The 18209-nt window shown below is 35.4% G+C and overlaps 1 protein-coding gene across 3 annotated transcripts in view; it reads right to left on the bottom strand.

The window, feature by feature from the left end:
- The window catches only part of LOC121413468 (androglobin-like), a 91232-nt gene that overhangs the window by 45354 nt on the left and 27669 nt on the right, over positions 1-18209 (bottom strand). For all 3 annotated transcript variants that reach the window (XM_041606289.1, XM_041606291.1, XM_041606290.1), the window contains exons 5-16: positions 17473-17685; positions 17114-17253; positions 14992-15081; positions 12079-12278; positions 11116-11217; positions 7358-7390; positions 4981-5090; positions 4303-4480; positions 3549-3639; positions 3012-3210; positions 2179-2322; positions 1577-1748 (exon numbers count right to left, since the gene is read on the bottom strand). In XM_041606289.1, coding sequence (XP_041462223.1) covers positions 1577-1748; positions 2179-2322; positions 3012-3210; positions 3549-3639; positions 4303-4480; positions 4981-5090; positions 7358-7390; positions 11116-11217; positions 12079-12278; positions 14992-15081; positions 17114-17253; positions 17473-17685 — 1672 coding nt within the window. The remainder of the gene's footprint in view (positions 1-1576; positions 1749-2178; positions 2323-3011; positions 3211-3548; positions 3640-4302; positions 4481-4980; positions 5091-7357; positions 7391-11115; positions 11218-12078; positions 12279-14991; positions 15082-17113; positions 17254-17472; positions 17686-18209) is intronic.

The raw sequence follows: 18209 nt of genomic DNA, 5'->3' as shown, positions 1-18209 counted from the left end.
AATAGGATGTAAAAGCTGTGACATTTTAAAGTTTTGCTTATTTTTCCCAAAACAGTGATATGCACAACTTAAATGAGACAGTCAATGATGTCCCTCACTCACTATTTCTTTTGTTTTTTATTGTTTGAATTATACAATATTTCAATTTTTATAGATTTGACAATAAGGACCAACTTGAATGAAGTAGTATTAAACAATGCTAATTCCACATGTTCAGGGAAGAATTAATCGTTGTTTCACTTGACAATGAGGAGACAAATAGAATATTCCCTATTTCATGTAATAAAATACAAAAGAAATGGTGAGTGGATGACGTCATCTATATCCTCATTTGCATACCAGTCAGGATGTGCATATAACTGTGAAATTAAGCGAAACTTTAAAATGTCATAACTTTCTTATTTTACATCCGATTTGATGAAATTTTCAGTGTTATGCTTCTTGGAATTTCCTCTTTTTATTAAAATCAACTTTTTGTAGGGTGGACTTGTCCTTTAAGGAATTATCAAACTAGTAATGAAATAAGCAGTTAAACCATGACTACCAGACAACCCAATGTCAAGGCTTTGAGAGAAAATATGAATATACGTTAATATACTTCCATTACTTTTGAAGCATTTTTAAAAGTGTTAGTGCCATTTACTCCATCATCCATGCAGCAAAGTCAAATATACAAGGGTTAACCTTCGACTTTGTTAGAGGGATTGGTTGAAGTTGGAAGTGACAAAGTATGGTCTTTTAAGAGAGACCATGCAAAACTTTAAATAAAATTAGGCAGATTTGGGATATCAAGGCCCATGACATGAAGCTTAGCAATTGACAATGGGGCCAATTTTCATGAGTAAGCACACAAAATAATCAATGAAATCAATCATAGGAATCAATCCCATTGTTTAGCTTTATGCTTGTGTCCCATAATTGAATTGTCAGCATGAATAAACCTGTGTGGTTTCTGAAACTGACAATCGTCTTGTCTGGCATATATGCTTTTGCAGCATGTGCGAGTTACAATTTTTTCAGCCGACCAGGCCTATGCACCACAATTAGTTTTGCATAAAAAAAGTGGGCATCAGTTTTCCACTTTAACCAATACTCAGATAATATACAAGAAGCGCAAGTGTTGGTCAGTGCCATATCAGTTTCAGAACAGGCTTTTTTTTTTCCAGAAAAAAAAAATTATTACACAAATCATACTGCATAAAAATTTATGATAAAAATTTATTTGAAAAACAAAATGTCAATTCTGTTTGAAATAGTATTCATTTCATTATTTGAGTTTCTCGATTCTTCCTATTTTGAGTTAATCTTATTTTTCATAATTGATAAGATTTTAAATTTTCAATCTTGTATCAATCAACAAAATATGCATGTGACACAAAAGGATAATTTCTTCAAATGGCAATACTGAAACATATGAACTGCTAAAATTAACAACAAGGCTGAATATATATACTATTACTTCTACAGCCAGCACCATATATATGCACAAAATAACATCAAAAGCGAGCAGGGGGGGGGGGGATTTTAGGGGAGTTGTACATTAGCTTACAGACATCATGCATGTACGTCCTCCTACCTTTAGACCCACTACTCTTCTCCTTCTCACTCTCTTTGCTTTTCTCTTTGACCCCTGACCCTTTGAGATCCTTCATTGACCCCTTGGATTCCAGCTTGCCAGGGAACATCTTCTCCTTCTCACCTGTACCCCGAGATTTCTTGGCAGACTTCTTTGGGGCCGGACTCTGGACCTGATCAGAAATAATCAGAAAGAAACAGAATAAAGAAATCAAAATCATATAAGCCCTTGTTTGTGAAAAAAGGACTGTTGAAAAAAAAAGGTGAAAATCAAATCAAATGGTGCATAAAAAAAATAGAAAAATTGTTACATGATCATTTCCAAGTTTTAAGGTAATTTTCTATGTCCTAAATTTGGACAACATAACAATAAAGAGTATAACATGCATAACTTTCTACATAAGGGCAATTCCATGATATGTTCATCCAACCTTCAAGTGTGACCTTCCTGACATGAATTGCCTGAGTTTTCTAGTTCTTTTGAAAATTTGTAATGCTCTTCATTTATCATGACTTGGAAAGTTCTTCAAGTGAAAAGGAACGGAAGAAAATGGAGGACAAAGGTACAAATTTATTTTATGAAATTGCTCAAATTATACTTACATCTAGTTTTGGTTCCTTCTTGTCATCTTTGGTTTTCTTATCATCGACCTTCTCAACCTTGACACTACTTGTTTTCCTGGCTGACTTCTGTCTCTCTCTAGGGGATGTGTTGGGCATCAATCCTGGTGATACAACTCCTCCCATCTAAAATACATGGAAATTTTAGAACACATGAGTATAACAGCAACAACAAAAATATTGTCCCCATCACTAATGTCCCAGTTCTTGGTGTCTCACTGGTGTGATTGCATCATGTTTCCACTGGAATTTTTAGTTTCAATTGCTTGAGAACCTTTAAGGTGCAGATAGCAAATATAAGCCATCTCAAGACAGGAAATGCATGAAAGTAGTCTATTTCTTGTTATTTGAGTGAATGACTCCGAACAAAGCTTTTAAGAATTTTTTAAAATCTCTTTACCGAATGAAGGGGTTGCAAACAGATACCAACTGAAAGATCGTGATGGCAAGGATCATTCATAACAGGGTCTCGATGTGAGAGGGCTTGAGAGGGGTATATCTCTCATTCACGACCATCTTCTGCAAATAAATAGTTAAAAAAAAATTGCTTCCAACAATTGTAAACCTGGGGCCCGTTTCATAAAGCTGTTCATAAGATACAAATGACTTTACACACGACTGGTGACCCTTTCCTGTGCTATATGATATATCCCTATGTAGCTGACTTATAATAAAGAACATGTTCCAGTCGTTCTTAAAGTTGTGCGTAACTTTACGAACAGCTCTATGAAACACCACCCAGTTTCATAAACATTTAGGATCAAACTTGAAACTGATTGAATGATTTAATTAAATCAATGACAAAGTGGCCCAACCTGTATATCTGGTATGCTATTAGCCAACGCTTCCTTCTTCTTGGCCTCCTCTTCTGCTTTCTGCTTGGCCTCCTTCTCCTTGGCAATCTCCTCCTCGGTCTTCTCAGGAGCATTCTCATCTACCTCACAGATCTCACCCATCTGGGAGGTCTCTGGTCTGGAGACAGCTCCTCGAGATAGAGAGGAGTTAGGTCTCTTCCTGTAAGGGTGGAGGAAAGGGAAGAAATTCTTATTAAACTAATATACCCAGTTGTTGAATGTCCACATGAGTTGTTTGTCCTGACAAGACAGCAATTTAAGGAACTCAGAGATCAATATTTCATTACAAAACTAAAAGTTATATCAGACAATATTACAAAGCATATACATTTACAATTATTTTTCTTATTGAATACACAAATTTTGAGAAAAATATTATGTTTTTTAAAATCTGCTCAGCATCAAGACAACAGACGCCCATCATACACTGGAAAATGGCCAAAGTAAGATATTTGAGACCTTTGTTTTTTTCCAAAAATTACTCAATCATGCACTTACGTGTCTGTAGGAATGGGAACAGAGCTGACTTTGTAGTTGACAAATGGAGAGGTCAGTTCAACAAACTGTTCTGGTTTCTTCACTTCAGGTTCTATGAAAATAAAAACCAATGAAACAATACAACAAGCATATAAGAGCATTTCTCCAGTTTGCTACAATGCTCTGTGAAGATTCAAAACATGCAATTTAACAAACTAAATAAGAAGCAAATTTACAAGTGAGCAAATACGAATTATTTAGCTGCTTTGCAAGCTGATAAAATTGACTGAATTCTAAAACAATATGTTAGCTAATCAACATCAAGTTGAACAATTTATATACACAGCACAACTAGTTATTTAGACTGTTAAAAGCAATATTGCTGTCATTTAATTTCAGAAATCAAAGTTTCTTTATTTAATTTTGGAAAGATAACTATCAAATACTATTATAACATTAAGAATGTGTTATGAAGCCCAAAATGAATTAAAGTCCAAAGTTGTTTGTTTTATAAAATGCAAACTCTGCATCCTTTGGTGTTTCCAGCATCGAATTCCATGTAAGGCAATTTTTGCAAATATGTTTTATGAATTCTTCTCCAGTTGTTTGTTTGCTTGTTTTTTTTTGCGCTGTGCTTTATTGGATTTCCTTTGATTTTCCTAAATTTCACATTATTTCTATGATTAAAATTTTCCGACCTGAAAAATTATCTTTCTCATTAAAATCTATTATCTTTCTGAATTTAAAGAAATTTTCCAGTTTTCTGGTAACTTACCAGAGGGCTCATCAGTAGGAGATGGCTTCTTCTTCTTGGGGCGTATCAGCTTCCAGGAAGGAATCTTAGGTGGAGGGGGTGGGGCTACCAAGGGGCAAGATCTGGTCTGGGTCAGCATAAGAGGGTGAGGGTAGACATGGGATAGACCATTCTGACGAAGCTTCTCTGATGCATCAGCCTGTATTAAAATTCAAAGGTCAAAAGTCTCAAGAAGGACACACCAGTCAATACAAAGTAAGATGTCTCTTGTGATTTTAATCAAAGCTTTCTTTCGAAACCATCCCCTAGAACATGTTGAAATTGTCATTCACAACACATACTTTTGATATGACATATATGAAAATCAATTGACCATAGTCAAATCCATGTGACATACTAACTTGCCCTATCATAGCAACTTAATTACACACAACCAAAATAATTGGTGCATGTTAGAGTTGTCATTATTGTTAATCTTATAGGACTGTTATTTTGACATTTGGTTTCCTTTATAGTTTTAATAGTTATTTACAGTTCTAGCTTTGCTATTTAATTCAGCTTTGTTTACATTCTTGCTGCTCCTGTTTTCAACCAATTACATTTGACTCTCAACCTTCTTATCCTGTCATGTTTGTTTTTACTTTTGTTACTCTTTAAATACTCAATGCCTTACGAGTAGGGTAACCAATGTAAACATACCATTTCTCCAAGCACCGAGATCCTGAGTGGTACCTTAGGAGGGTGTATATAGCTGACAAAGAGTGTCACTTGAGGGCTCTCTGGAACCATCGGCATTGACTGGTCTTTATCTATTTAAGTAAAAGGGAATCATTACTAAAATTAATTCAGATGTAATTTAAACAATATTAATGAATATACTACAAATCGCAATAATGCATTTTTTCTTCTTCAAGAATAGTAATTAATTGTAAGCTACATGTAATAGTACTTTCACCAAATATCAGATATTTTAATTTATTGGAGAAAGAAGTAGCAAGTAAATGTATGGAATGTACTTGACATCAAACATTTCCAAAACAATATCTTTATCTTAGCATACACAAAGAAGCAAGTTTTTATCCATATAATACCAGAACTTCCATTTCTTGGTCTACAATATTGAACATAGACTTAGTAAAATTTGCCTCATTTACAGGTGTATTCTATAACTTGACATTATTTCTGGATACTTTTTCATTACAGTTATATTTTCAATTTTCCTTTGTAAACGCTTCAACAAATACTTTATAACTTCTAACTATCTACATCTTAGTGCCATGACAAACCTTGGGGATATTTTGACACTTAAACTGTCATAATCTTTATAAAATAATATTTCTATAATACTTAATAAACACATCTCCAATTGAAACATCTAACGTCTAACCATGCACACAGCAATCATGATGCTTGGAAATAAAATTGAATTCTAAATCTAAAATACTGGGTGAAATCAACATCTGGACAATTTTCCCAGAATTAAAAGAATACAAATACTTTATGCTATCCATCCATCATCATTCTGCACTGTATCAGCAAGTTTAATTTGTTTTAAATTGGATCTCTCATCAGACATAAACTTTGAGGGGATCCTTTTTCACTAGAAGATAATAAATTTCTTTTCATTTTTTTTTTCTAAATTATGCATAACATTAACAAACAAAAGACAGAATGAAATAGAGAAAAATAGCAAAGGTTTAAAAAAAATATGGGAGGCAGAGAATAAACAGTTCGTATAAAAGCTTTGAGGTGAAAAAATGAGGAGTTAAGAACAAGAACTTCATGCGAAGGGGAATTTACATTATTATTATAAATGCTTAACTAAAATATATCCTGTAGTGACATAAGAAAAGAGAAACTTCATAAAAATCCTAAAGAGAGTTGACAATAAACACTTATTCACAGTGCTAGACTTGGAGTTAAAGTTAAAAAAATGCAAATGGAAAATCCCCAAATTTAAAGTGTTATTATACCAAAATGATGTACTTAAGCAAGATATTTCCCACCTATGAAATGGTACAAAAATTACTGCAAACTCTTTTCCCTCTTTTCACTTATTTTTCTTTTGTTGCAGGGTTCATGTGTGTCTCATATATTATTTCATGAATTTTAGCAAAATAGAAGAAATGAATGTTATCTCCAAACTACATGCAATATATAACTTATTCAACAAGCTGAATTGTTATTTGGACCTGGTTCTCCATAAAAAATCTTGTTCATTCAGACATGCTTTAAACCTCATTAACAAAATGAAGTGCAAGGCAAACTTATTTTTCTTTAGAAATGCACAAATTTATACCGTAACACAGACTGCAATGTCAAGCAATGTGACTATTTTTACTAACGACTAATGAACTGATTCAATTACAAATAATGAAACAAAAAGAAAAAGAAAATAACATTAAGAAGATAAAATTTAAAAGTGTACTGTTTTCAATATCAAATGGTCTGTTCAATCTCAGTACATGTATGTAAGTTGTAAAATTCTACAATAAATGTTTTGCCAGATATAGGAGACCAGTCATCTTTTTAAAAACTTGTTATACAAGATACATTATGAAGAAGATATATTTTGTATATCAGCCCTTGTAAAGGACGTGATAATGATGGGAGGGGGGCGGGGGCAAATCTAAAAAATGCCTTCAATTATTTGTTACTCCTCTCTAAGAGAAGTACTACTTAAACCAAATTAAAAGACAGCAGGGAAGGAAGGGGAGAAGAACAGAAGCAGGAGGGAGGAGTTCTAAGGAAGAGGAAGGGGAGGAGGAAGAAGAGAAAGGAAGAAGGAAAGAGGAGAGGAGGGGAAAAAAGGTAACCCAATGGAGGGTGAAGAGGAGGAGAAGGGGAGAAGAAATAGAGAAGGGGGGGGGGGAAGAGGAAGGAAAGGAAAATGGGATGATGATGATTAGGACGAGGGGAGGAGGAAGGGAAATACACAGTAGGTCTGACATTGATCATTGCAGTTTCGTATTTTGAATCATAAACATTCAAATTGGCACCTAGAGGAGAGGAGATGACTTAATCAAAATCATGCAACATGCAGGAAAGTCATGCAAGCAAGCGAGATAAAACAGACCTAGGATTGTTACTTGTTCCTTATCAGGCGTGCCTGTGCAGGGTTTATATGTGCCGGGTTCACAAAATAAAGAAAACACATTTAATATTGGAATCAAACAGGTAAAAGAAGGAGTGGTTCACATTCATGCAGTTTGTGCACATGTTACAAAGATATTAAATGTACAGTGTGAAAACAAGTTTTTTAGGTTAAAAATAAAATTGGTAAGAGTGGGGCAAGTCCAAAACACAGACTAATGAATCACTTTTATAATAACTACACTGATCTCCTTTTTAGGAGTGATTTTAGTGATTTACGGGTCATGTGGTCCAGTGGTTAGAGCATTGGACTCATAATCTCAAGGTTGTAAGTTCGAATCCCCACTCTGCCATTGTCTCCACTTTGATAAAAAGGCCCAAGAGTATAATATCTGTCGTCTATAAGGTCAGCCACTATGACTGATTAACCTAGGCGTAAAACGTTTCCTGGGTATAAATTGGTTATATACCAGCTTGGCGTTTACCAGCAAAATGCTGTACTGCCGAGTTCCTTTGGGAGTCACCACAAACAGGACCTATTTATAGCATCATCATGATGTAATTTTAAGCCGTTTTGGGGCATTTTAAAAATCAGATCCATCTTTGTCATATACCTTGTACCTACACTAAACATTTTATCTAATTCATCATTGGTCACTCATCATTTGACATTCTGATTCATTTTGGACTTGCCCATATAAAATATCAACATGCAGTTTCAAATCAATTCTGGAATGGGTTTTGAATATATTCATGGAGAGTATAGGCCAGTACAAAACAAAAAGAGTTGAGAGTATATTTTCTATCATTAATTTGAAATGATTTGGAGTAAGCATTGGCCAATGGCAAAAACAAAAATGAAAATAAATCTTAGAAAACTTATACAAATATAAATGCAAAATCAATGACGAGACAAATAGAGAAAAATTAATCGCAATCTAGCAGTAATTTTTTTCAAGGCAAATTTTAAAAAATGCAACCTTAGCTGTAGAATTTATTTGCTTATCATTTACTTTGATTCAAAAGAAGACAAGAATAATTTGAAGTGCTAAAATGAGCTCAAACCAAAGGCAGATTCCAAGTGTGGATACTTAATTTTCTTTCGCATCAGATGTGATTTTTCAGGGAACTGCGTCTCCTTGTTCTGATGGTATGCTGAGGAAGCTAACAAGTGCACTATTTTGATCTTGAATAGAACAGACTGCTTTGCTTCCACAACTTGGAAGAAAACGCATTAATTATTACTGATTTGTGGCCGTTCAGTGGCAACAGAGAAACCATCATCACACATATAATAGTATATTACTTATTACAAAAAGAATTAGCAATAATCACACAATTTCCCAACAATTCCACATTTAGAAGTATCCCTATATAGCTAATACAACCATGCATCCCAAATCTTTGTTATGGGGGCACACGGAAATGGAACAAGTTCAAATGCTGAGAAGTGTATTGGTATACTGCTGTAACGGCCACATACACTGTACATGTAGAAACGTTGCTAGCACTAGTAATGCGTTAACAGAGGCCTTGTTACAAGCAATAATGTTGCAGCGATGCCCAATGTCACAACATGTACAACACGCTATTTAAGTCTTGGATCAATGTATGACATCACCATCTGAAGGATGTGATCACGCCTGTACTTAGTGCTCGGTTAGAGCTAACAACATTTCTATGCAGCCAGTACTGATTATACGTAGACCTTCATTCTGTAATTCCAATTTACACTTTTAAATCAAACCTGCTAAACCATTAACAGTGAGTATTAATCGTAACAAATGATTAACAAATTACAAAAAATACACTGATAAAAGGGGATAATTATCAATTCAATGCTTTGCTCATTCTTTATATCAGTATTGCCATATTTTTAACCATGAATTACAGTTTTGGAAACATTTACTTTCCTAACATCACACAAATGGTGACAATGAAAATAGTTGAAAGATACATTCCATGTTAATAAATGATTAAATCCCAATTTCTTTATGTGGTATGAAAAAAAAATCAACAAAATGAATACTGATTCAGTTGATAAATTCAAGGTATGGTCAATTATTCAAGAAGACTGAATAGCACACATGAATGTCCATTAGACAGTTCATCACCCAAGAGTATGACGACCCTGTGAGCACTATTTACACAACTGACAAATGTGATTAAACAATTGAAAGGTGTAGGGGCGGGGTGGAGCAAGATTGGATGAGGTGGGGTGAGGTCAGATGTCAGAGGAATCACCCATATCATAATTACTTAACAGGAAGACGATTGATATTTTGAAAATCCTTTATCACTTTGACAGATGCACCACCATATCAAACCTCAATTTTGTGATTAGTGCTGTACATGATTATTGAAGGATTGGGGAAAGTGGTACCTTAACAAAAAATCGATAGATGTAGGGTGAGGTGACAAGTCAGAGAATTCACTCATAAATATGCTTGATAATTAGTGAAAAGGTTGCTGATTAATGTTTGTAGAATCCTTTTCCACCTGTATTATATTACCGTCAAATTTGTGATTTAGTGCTGTAGTAGATTGAGGAGTGGAGAGGTAAATTTGATGATTAGCTCATTACAGGATTAATTCATGGTATGGGAAATAGAAAGACTTTCAAAAGATTTTTGTAACCAAAATTTAAAAGCATGAAAATGTCACATGTTTGCAAAAAGCAGAATAACTTTGTAAGTCCAATTTCCTTCTATGCACAATGAAGTATAAACATGCATGCTGAGCATAAACTCTCACCATTATGGCCCTTTATCAACCCTACAAATCTTTTCTTTTCTTGGGGGGGGGGGGGCAGATAAGAAATTAATTAAAAAATTGAATGGGCTCCTTTTTAATGCCTACTAGCCTAAATCTCTGTATTCTGAAAAGCTTTGTATGGCATTTTCTTTAATGATTTTAGGTATTTACCTTTTAGGCTCTTTTGGATATTCACCCTTTTGGGCATTTCAATTGGTCAAATCTACTCAATAACAATTTTTATTCAGGGGGGGGGGGGGGTGGGGTACATCTAGATAATTTCATTTTCACACTGTCAGGTTTTCAGACTTTGTCTTTTAATAGTAATAGCCATTATCTTTTAAGATTCCTTTATATTAACCACTTCCTTGAAAGCCTTTCTCATTCCCATCCAGTTGTTACTGTGGTATGTGCATATGCTTTACACATAAGGGAGCACTATCTACTTACAGGTTATTTCTCCTGGGAGGGGGTCATTAAGCAACAAACAAAAAGGGAAACAAATTATACAACATTTCCCAGCAAATATAGCATGTCATTTTGTTTAACTTAACTAAGACAAACCAGCAATTAATAACACAAGTTTAGTACAATGGTTCAAATTTGATCTCTTTCAAAGCAAATTGAGTCATATATATCAGCAACAGAAAACAAAGTGTGCAAACTCATAACTTAGCTTGTTTGGGGAGGGATAAATGACAGTTATACATGTGTTCATTTTAACAGCAAAATTAATAAAATCTTTATAATCATTTGCAATATTGTGTTTGGCCCTCCACCAAAATTATAGTTTCTTTCAACCATTTCTAAAAAAAAAAAAGTTATGCAGCTAAAAATATATATATATTTCCAATAATAAAGAACAAATGTCTAAAAACTACCAACAATACTATATATCAACAATTAAGTTATTTGTTAGTTTCAGAATTCCAGCTTATATGCAGAAAATATAAGGAACTTCAGAAGGAAAAGTTAAGAGGAACTTACGTTTGTCTTTGTCTTTGTCGTCTTTCTTGTCCTTCTTGTCTTTCTTTCCCTCTTTGACGTCCTCTTTATGACCGACTCTAGAGTCCTTGTCTCCCTTTTCAGCTGGAATGAAATTGCACAATCAATTTTTTATTATACTACTGCTACTCCTCGGAGTCTTGGAATTTCAAGAAGAGCTATAATTGTACATGTACAGAGAAAGTGCCACTTGTGGAGGCTAGCGGACATGGAAAGTAAAGCTTATCGGACCCTTAGTGAACCACTATACCATGGGATATAGAAGGAAGATGGTACACAGTACCTTGCAAAAATATTTTAATGATCTTTCGTAACAGTGCACTATGTGATCAACTACTATATCATCTTCTACTGTTGGCATAAGGTCTGACTTTGGTTGTATCCACATCTAAAGGCCACCGCACACCTTACGACCCGACTAGTCTACGACTGGCTTGCGACTGAGTGACGGGAGTTGTGACGTCACAGCTCTTGTCAGCTTGAGAGTCGCAGACCGGTTAGAGACAAACCGCAAAGAAAATCATGAGGATTTGACATGTCAAATCCTTATGACTGGATCGCAAGCTCAATCCAACTTCCAGCCAATCAGACAGCAGAGTTGCATGACGCGTATGTGATACTAGTATACAAAAGGCATACACAGTAGTAAGGGCCATTTTCTCAGTTTCTAGGGCAAAAAGTAAAAAGTACAAGCGTGAGTAGCAGAAAACCCGGCAGTCGGATCGCAAGGTGTGCAGTGTCGAGGCTTATGACTACCGATACCTGAGATTCATCTCCCCTCACTCAGTCGCAGACCAGTTGTAGACCAGTCGGGTCGTAAGGTGTGCGGTGGCCCTGTTTTGTTATACTTCTCAAGCATTCTACACATTTCATCTTTTAAAATGTTTACTTTTCAGGTAACTGGCTCACCTATCAAAAAGTCAAAGAAATTCATAACGAACTTACATCTTCCATCAAATCCTTTGCCTCCTTTGCCATCCTTGTTAGACTCCCTGGTAACCACAGACATCTCATCACCCATCTTCTCCTTCTTAGGAGCCTCTTCAGGAGGCAGCTCCTCCGATGGGGGAGGATCCAGCTCAGGGAGCTTGAACTCTGGCAGAAGCTTCTTCATCAGCTCCCACACCTTGTCTAAATGACCATACCTAGGAGAGATAGAGAGAGAGATGACTAGTAAAAAACATCGTAGAAAAAGGGTGCATATTCAGGAAACTTGGTGAGGTCCTTCTTCGAGATTATCTGTGATGCCAGTCAAGTATTACATTATACCGTTCATTATGGTTTCATCATGGATATACAAATGGATCATGAAGAAAGGACCTTCATGTAGGGCTCCCATTAGAGGAAGAATTTTGCTATCAAACACTACTTGATTTGTAACCACTCAGAATGGTAAAATAGCCAGTTCACCATGAATTCACATGAAGAAGGGTCAAGTACACCTGTTGCAGAAAGAGCGAAACTTACAAGTTTTCTTTAATGGGCACCTTGTAAAAAACTCAAAACTGCCTCTTTCCCGTGTGAATCCAGCAAGCAGCTTTTCTCTGTAAATCCTCACATTTCATCGTAGACAATATAATGTGGGAAAGATTTTGTGAAAGACACATAGCACTTTTACAGAGGGAATCTTGTTAAAAGACGCAGAGCAGACTTTTGACAAGTTGCACTGGTCATGTTCAAATGCAACTCTTTCTGGAACAGGCCTTAAGATGAATATTTCAACAATAATGCTCCTAAGAAATTAATACAAAATAACACAAAAATGTCTAACAATGAGTCAAGTTCATGCTTGGCATTGGAGTGATTCAAGACACAAAGGTATCTATTTAAGTACATATCAGTTTTGAAGTTTGCAAATTTCCTGCAAGAAGGTTGTTGGTGCTATCAGCAATGTCAGTAGGGACCTTCTGTAATGCTGGGATTCTTACAGAAGTATGGACAGAGATAGGTGTATAGATTGTAAGGCTTTCAAGGCAGATCTCTTAAAAAACTATGTGTAGATACTAGATAAGCCAACAGATATTCATGGATTTATTCAATGTTATAAGAAATCATTAATGTACTTTCCAAAGGTTTAAATCTTTGCAATTTCAGTAAAAAGAGTGTGTTATTAGGAAAGAATAAGAAATAGCCAGCATTTACAGTGTTATCTATTGGAAATAAGTATACTTCTTGGACTTTTTTCATTAATAATTACATGTACCACAAGACTGAATCAAAGTTAACTCAGGCTTGATATGCAAGTCACTTGAACAACTGGCGCAAACTTTACCATTCAATCTATCATGCATTTTAATACAAAACATGTCTTAATAAAATGCAAAAAAGAAGAAGAAAGAATCAATATAATAATGGTAATGCAATTCAAAAAGAGTACTTTGATAAATAAAACAGGTTAGTCAATGCTATAAACAAATATGAAAATGTGAGATGTTGGTTATTTTTGGGAGGGAAACATATACATGTATAATCAAAATTCTAACATCCCAAACAAAAGCTAAATGCAGAAAATTAAAAGAAAACATAAATCATCTAAAATCATACATTGTATGTCTGTTATTATTAATGTAGCATTACTTATAGGCATGCATTTCATAAAAGATAATCGATCACTGATTTTTTAAGCGAATATCAATCAGATATTCACGACAACATAAACACCAAATGTGATAACAGTAAAAAAAGAGAGAACGCCTCTAAAACCAAAGCCTACTCAAATATGTCAATTCCTGTATCCTCATCATCTTCTTTCTTGCTCTTGGCTGAGCTACTGTCACCATTTCCATTCAATTTCAACTCTTCTTCCTCATCGTCTTCTTTTCCATCTTCTTCCAGGATGACAGAGTTTAGTATCTCCTGACCAGATCCAGGGCTGTATCTAAGACTATCTAGTTCTAATTCTAAACGTTCTTCAAGTTCATTCATTCTCTCTTTCTGCACAGCCTGTGTCTTCATTCCGATGGAACAAGCCAAGAAGTGGCTAAGACAGACGTAAGGAAATGTGAGTAAATTGGTCAAATGACATTGGAGTTGAACTGAGAAATTATTTAAGGTTTCAAACATCTATTTGATCATTTGAACATCACTTGATGTCAGTATATCACACTATTTCCAAAGAACATATCCCAAGTCATCTCTGACATGGGACTCAATGGGTTCATAGACCTCCATCGGGATACTACAGATAAAGGAGAGCCAATGCATTGGGAATGAAAATTAGTGCCCTGTGTGTACTGAAGAGAGGACTACAAGTGTTGAATAAACTGCATTTTCAATTGTGTCAACATATATACTTAATTGAAATTTAATACGACTGCCTTTTAAAAATCTTTGATTTTAATTCCACAATCATTATGGCCTCTTTGACAAGGCAATTATCAGAGAATGTTGATACATTTATATTTCTTCCAGTATCATGGGACATTCTTCAAATCATTTCAAAGATTTTAGAAAGAGGATAAAGTGTTGACAGGATGAATTCCAAACATTCATGGACAGCAACATTAATATAGGGCATTTCATTCCACAAATTGTAGTCAGTTAGCATGACCTAACTCCTGGGCAGTTATATTTGTTCACGAACACCATACATCTCTAATTTTAGGTGCTGTGTTTATCAACAAGAATGATGATCTTCTCCTAGAAAGTTGACGTAGGGAATGATAGGTCCTTTAAATATTTCAACAGATCCAGGGGTTGATGCACTACAACTGAATTCAATTGGAAATGAGATAAATTCAATTTCATGTGAGATAAAAATTATATTCTTGAGTGAAAAAAAATCAATCTGCATCCTTTTAAAATTGGTTGTAGCTATTAGTAATTTACCCAAAGTAATGACTGAATTATTTCACTTACTGTAGAGGTATTGTTTCAGGTAGCCATCCAGTCAATGTCTGAATCACAGTCACATCACCAAACTCACAGCTGCTGTTTCCAGTTGAGTAACTATACAAGAAAAATAATAATAAATAATAATATACCGTAAGTAACGGTGTATTAACCGCACCTTTTTCTCGGCGGGATAGAAGCAAAAGTCGGGGGTGCGGTTTATACACGGTGACGGGTCTGAGCCGGCCCGCCGTAACCCTTCCCGTACATGTACGATGTCTGCCAGTTCACAACACATCGAGTGGCCGGGCGTAGCCGCCCAGGCAATGTCGTTTAGAGGGGTATGAGCCGCGGGTAATGGGAAGCGATTATTACGATCACGAATTAAATGTTACGAATGTTACGAATTAAATGTTGTCCATAACAAACGCACCCACCTTCATGACACTAATTTTGACTTTATTCTCGATTCAAAGTAGTGAAGTTCCCTGGCTAATTTAAAAGAGACGCCAAGCATACTCGGTAATATTTTGTCACCGATGAGCGAGAGTTGAGTGAGCTTAGAGATTGCGTTGTAATGTGGTTATAGTGCGACTTAAGCTGGCGCTATTCAAAGTCCCGTTTCGCGCCAGCTTTTTTTTCCTTCCTGTTTGCTTTTCATAAGATACCATGTAAACCATGCACGAGGGAGACGGCATGAAGCCGTAAAAAACAACTGGAAAAAATGTCAATTTCTTTGTTTCTTGAACCTTCCTGTATTCCCATATCCAAAATTCATGCTAAGACATTAAATTTCTGAAAATGGTAGTGAGGTTGTGATGCAAGAAATGTGAATGTTTCTTCCTCCTACGCTGGGAAAGACACATCATAATTTGATGTACTGGCATGACTGGTACTGTATCGTAGTTTGCAATGTAATAGCAGTGCTGTGTGTGTGCGTGTACACTGTAACTGTGAGGTGAGTGAGTGTGTAAGTTGCCAATATTGTCGGGATTGTTCTTTCTTTCTAACATTTGTAGATGAATTGATAAAGAACAGCAGATTTCCGCATATCGGTAATCTCTTTGGATACTTTGAAATCTTAAAATCTTAGATTTTGTTTCTTCGTACCTCAAATATGCATGTAAATGTAAGATTTTTTTTTTTTTTTTTTTTTTTTTTTTTTTTTTTTTTAGTCCAAAGTTGGGGGTGCGGTTAATACACGGGTGCGGTTAATACACCGTTACTTACGGTATACTGATTTATATACATGTAGCGCAGAAACTATGTGCATATATTCTACTGCGCTGCAATTAAGAGCTGGTGAAATTCTTGAGAACAAAATTAGAAAAGGGGGTAAAAAGATGTATGGGAAAACAATTGAAAGAAGATCAATTACATTATAGGGGTGATTACTGTTTTAGATAGTGAAAGTGAACATCACAGACATTACATTTGCATAACATGAAGTTCATTGTGCTAACAACAAATGCATTTTCTCTACACCACTTCAATATTTTGTAAAATTCATTGTCAATGTATCTGAATGTTAAATGTGTCTGAGATAACAATAATGTTTTATTTACCCAGGGTAGCCACTTCAGTTAGAAAACTGCTCTTCCAGCGGCCCTGCTTAACATGTGTTATTATTACCCTTCTCCAGTCTAATTACTGAGTGCCTAGCAAGAAGGCAAAAGGTCCCATTTTTATAAGTCTCTGGTATGACTCGATCAGGGATCGAACACACAAACTCCTGTTCATGAGGCGGACGCTCTACCACTGAGCCACCATGCCATAAGTTCAGTAAGAACTGTTTGAATACTGTAAATTTTAAAGTGTGATGTTTTAAAACTTTATGGAAAGTCATGTCTAATACAGAGGACTACCCATATCATTAAAACCTACAAAATTATGTTTTAAATAAAAAGGGAACAAAGAAATGTGTTTGAGGTAATATCTGGTCTTGATTGATAGTTATAATCACAAGTCAATCACAGCATCGACATTAAGCAAATGGCAATTCATAAATAATATAGCACTTGATAGATCAGAACGACATCTTAAGTTCTTTACAGATATTATACCCAGACATCTGATGATGGCATGCCTGTACACAATGAATGCATCTTCTCCACTCCCTGGGGAGCACTCCGACACAAGAATTACTTACTCTAATGAGAATACTTTGATGAGAGCTTTGGTGAGGAGCATAGGCCAAAGTTCATGGGTCAATCTGGAGCAGGGTAGAAGCATCTTTCCATTATCATCAAACGGGATGGTATCATCGACCGTCACTTTCCTCCATGTTCCCTGAAACAAAAGAGAAAGATTGTTATACAGATGATCCCTACTAAAACAAGTTATTGATGGTACAAAATAAATGTCACTTGCAATTTTTCACCTTATCAGAGAGTAAATGAAAGAATGACCATGGAAATAATAAATAAGACAATAACTGAATATGAAAAGATTTGATGGATGAAATGTTACTTATCAGGACAAGGGTTCAATAGATCTCAATAAACTTACCATCCAATATATTCTGATGATGTATTTGCCATGGGCATTGTAGAGGGGTAGATGGGGTGCCTTTCCTACTTTACAGAGGGCGTAGATATGGTCCCATGGCCTCCAGGGGTGCATCTTACCCCCTGCTATGGTGACTCCCTCATGAGGTTCGGTGATGGGCGTGGCTGTAGAGTGCCACAGGTTGGTGATTTGACTGGTGATCCAACGTAATGTCTATAGAAAAAAAAAGATGATTAATATTTCAACTGACAAATAGACAACAATTACAGACTGAGCTCCATTTGCAAACTTGTAGAAGTTCTAAACAAAGAGCTACTCACAGCTAATCATCATCTAAAGTCTTAGATAGACTGCTATAAATCATCCCTCAACATGAATGAGTTTGCAGCACTTACTTTTGGTAAAATACATGCATATTTCATTTGGGTGAAAAATTGATATAAAATAATTTGAACAAAAGAGATAAATTTTCTGGAAAGAAATATCTTTTATACATGTATATTCCTCTTTCATATTAGTGAAGATTTATTTCTTTCTTTGTCTTTTTGTTGTATTCAGACAATATTCGATACAGCATCTTTATATTTCTTATAGCATTTTCATCTTGCAATGCTGCACACAACATTCCCCACATTTGGATCAAATATCACCTCTACAATACCTGCATATACAACTATGGTAACTACCATGGCAAGGCTCAGCAGCCACATCAAAGTTTCCATTTCAGTAAAAATGGC

This window comes from Lytechinus variegatus, chromosome 4, assembly GCF_018143015.1.
Source record: "Lytechinus variegatus isolate NC3 chromosome 4, Lvar_3.0, whole genome shotgun sequence".
NCBI lineage: Eukaryota > Metazoa > Echinodermata > Echinoidea > Temnopleuroida > Toxopneustidae > Lytechinus > Lytechinus variegatus.
The sequence above is the reverse complement of the archived record's forward strand: the minus strand, read 5'-3'. Positions and strand labels throughout refer to the sequence as shown.